The 1,631-nt window shown below is 41.4% G+C and overlaps 1 protein-coding gene across 1 annotated transcript in view; it reads left to right on the top strand.

Moving 5' to 3' along the window:
• si:dkey-237j10.2 (uncharacterized) overlaps nucleotides 1–1,389 on the top strand; it is a 3,872-nt gene extending 2,483 nt beyond the window's left edge. The window contains exon 2 of the mRNA XM_014029397.1: nucleotides 402–1,389. Coding sequence (XP_013884851.1) covers nucleotides 402–1,099 — 698 coding nt within the window. The 3' untranslated portion in view covers nucleotides 1,100–1,389. The remainder of the gene's footprint in view (nucleotides 1–401) is intronic.
• Nucleotides 1,390–1,631: the final 242 nt, after the last annotated feature.

Genomic DNA, 1,631 nt, shown 5'->3' on the forward strand with positions numbered 1-1,631 from the left:
TAATATTTTTCCTATAATTATTACAAAAACACAAAATAAGTAAAAATAAGTATTTATATGTGTGTACAAGCTGTTTAGATAGTCAAAAAACCTGTGTTTTTAGGGTTATTAATGGAGTTTGTGTACTCAGACCAGTAATATTTGGGGTCACAAGTTTTTGCCATGAACATTTTGTGGGTCAGAAGACAAAAAGTTTGGGAACCTCTGCAATACAATACAATACAATACAATACAATGCAATACAAATTAAACCAAGCTTTAGACCAGTTATCACTTTGATCCGTACACTGTCTGAATGGGCTCGTGGCACTTTAGATAATATGGAAAAAAATGGAAAGAGTTTGTATTCAAGCAGACTAACTATTACTCTAATATTGCCATGTATTTTTTTTATTATTCAGGGCCTAAAGAGGAAGTGCTCAGCCTCAGCCATGACCAGGGACTGAGAGTAGTGCCTCAGCTTCCAGCTCTTCTAATTCCCAGGTATTCACCTGTAACTGCCCTCCACCCTGTTTGTATCGAAGACTGCAGCCTCCTGGAACATTATCCCGACCTGCAGGTGGCTGATTCGGGCCGCATCTCACACAACCTGCTGAGAGCCACTGTAAACCTGGAGGAGTTTCAGCCTCCTGTCTCTGAGCTGGATCCTCAACCTGAAGCCAGGCAAGAAGAAGGTTCAGTTTCATCCATCCCGGACCAGGGTTATCTGGTGATGGGGGGCAGTGTGAACATCAGCTTGGATCTGCCTGGATCAGGCTTGGAGCCCATGTCCAACTCCGCACTGAACGGGCTGCTAGAGAAGCAGGTGGAGGAGGTTTACATGCAGCATCTGACTGATAACTTGGCTCGGTGCAACTCCCACCTGGAAAACAGTCTGCTACACGGCCTGGTGCCGCCACCGCAGCCCGACTGCCAGTCAAAGGGGTTGTACTCGCTGGAGAGCAGCTTGGCAGAAGATTCAAGGGCAGACAGCAGTGAGAAGATTAGTTATCTGAACACCCAGCAATCGGTTCCCTGCTCGTCCAACTTCAGCTCCCCAGTGTTGAGGATTTCAGAGTTAGACGAGCCTCGCTTGCCAGGAGACGCCCTGCCAAAGTAACACTCACATTTCAGTTTGAAATTTTCACCTTTGTACCTTAAATCTAAACTTACATATAAAAACATCTGTGTGGTAATAAAACCATGTGCTATATCAGTTTTTATTTTTTAATTCAATACCTGCTTTACTTCCTAAATGAAAAATGCCTCAATCAGAGCTGAGTCCATGCGCCACCTGGTGTTCAATTCTAGTACTACACTATCAGGTATTTTTACCTGACATGCATTTAATTGTATTTTACTGACATTGAAAGTGTGTAAAACATATTAAATTAAAGTTTTTACAGTCTACTGTTAAATTTCTTGCTGTTGCTTTATTTTAAGATGTACCCATGATGTTTTTTGTATCCCTCTTTTTAGCTATTTGAATTGTAACTACAACAAACTTAATTGAAACACCACAGAGACCCGAGGTTAAAACTTGATTACTATTGCCTGGGTGAAGGTGAAGACAGAGCAATAATGTTTTATTATCATATCTTGCTAACTCTGTTTGCAAAGTATCTAATGAACCATTGGACAGATTCTGAAAA

The sequence above is a fragment of the Austrofundulus limnaeus genome, unplaced genomic scaffold (genome assembly GCF_001266775.1).
Source record: "Austrofundulus limnaeus strain Quisiro unplaced genomic scaffold, Austrofundulus_limnaeus-1.0 Scaffold896, whole genome shotgun sequence".
Lineage (NCBI taxonomy): Eukaryota > Metazoa > Chordata > Actinopteri > Cyprinodontiformes > Rivulidae > Austrofundulus > Austrofundulus limnaeus.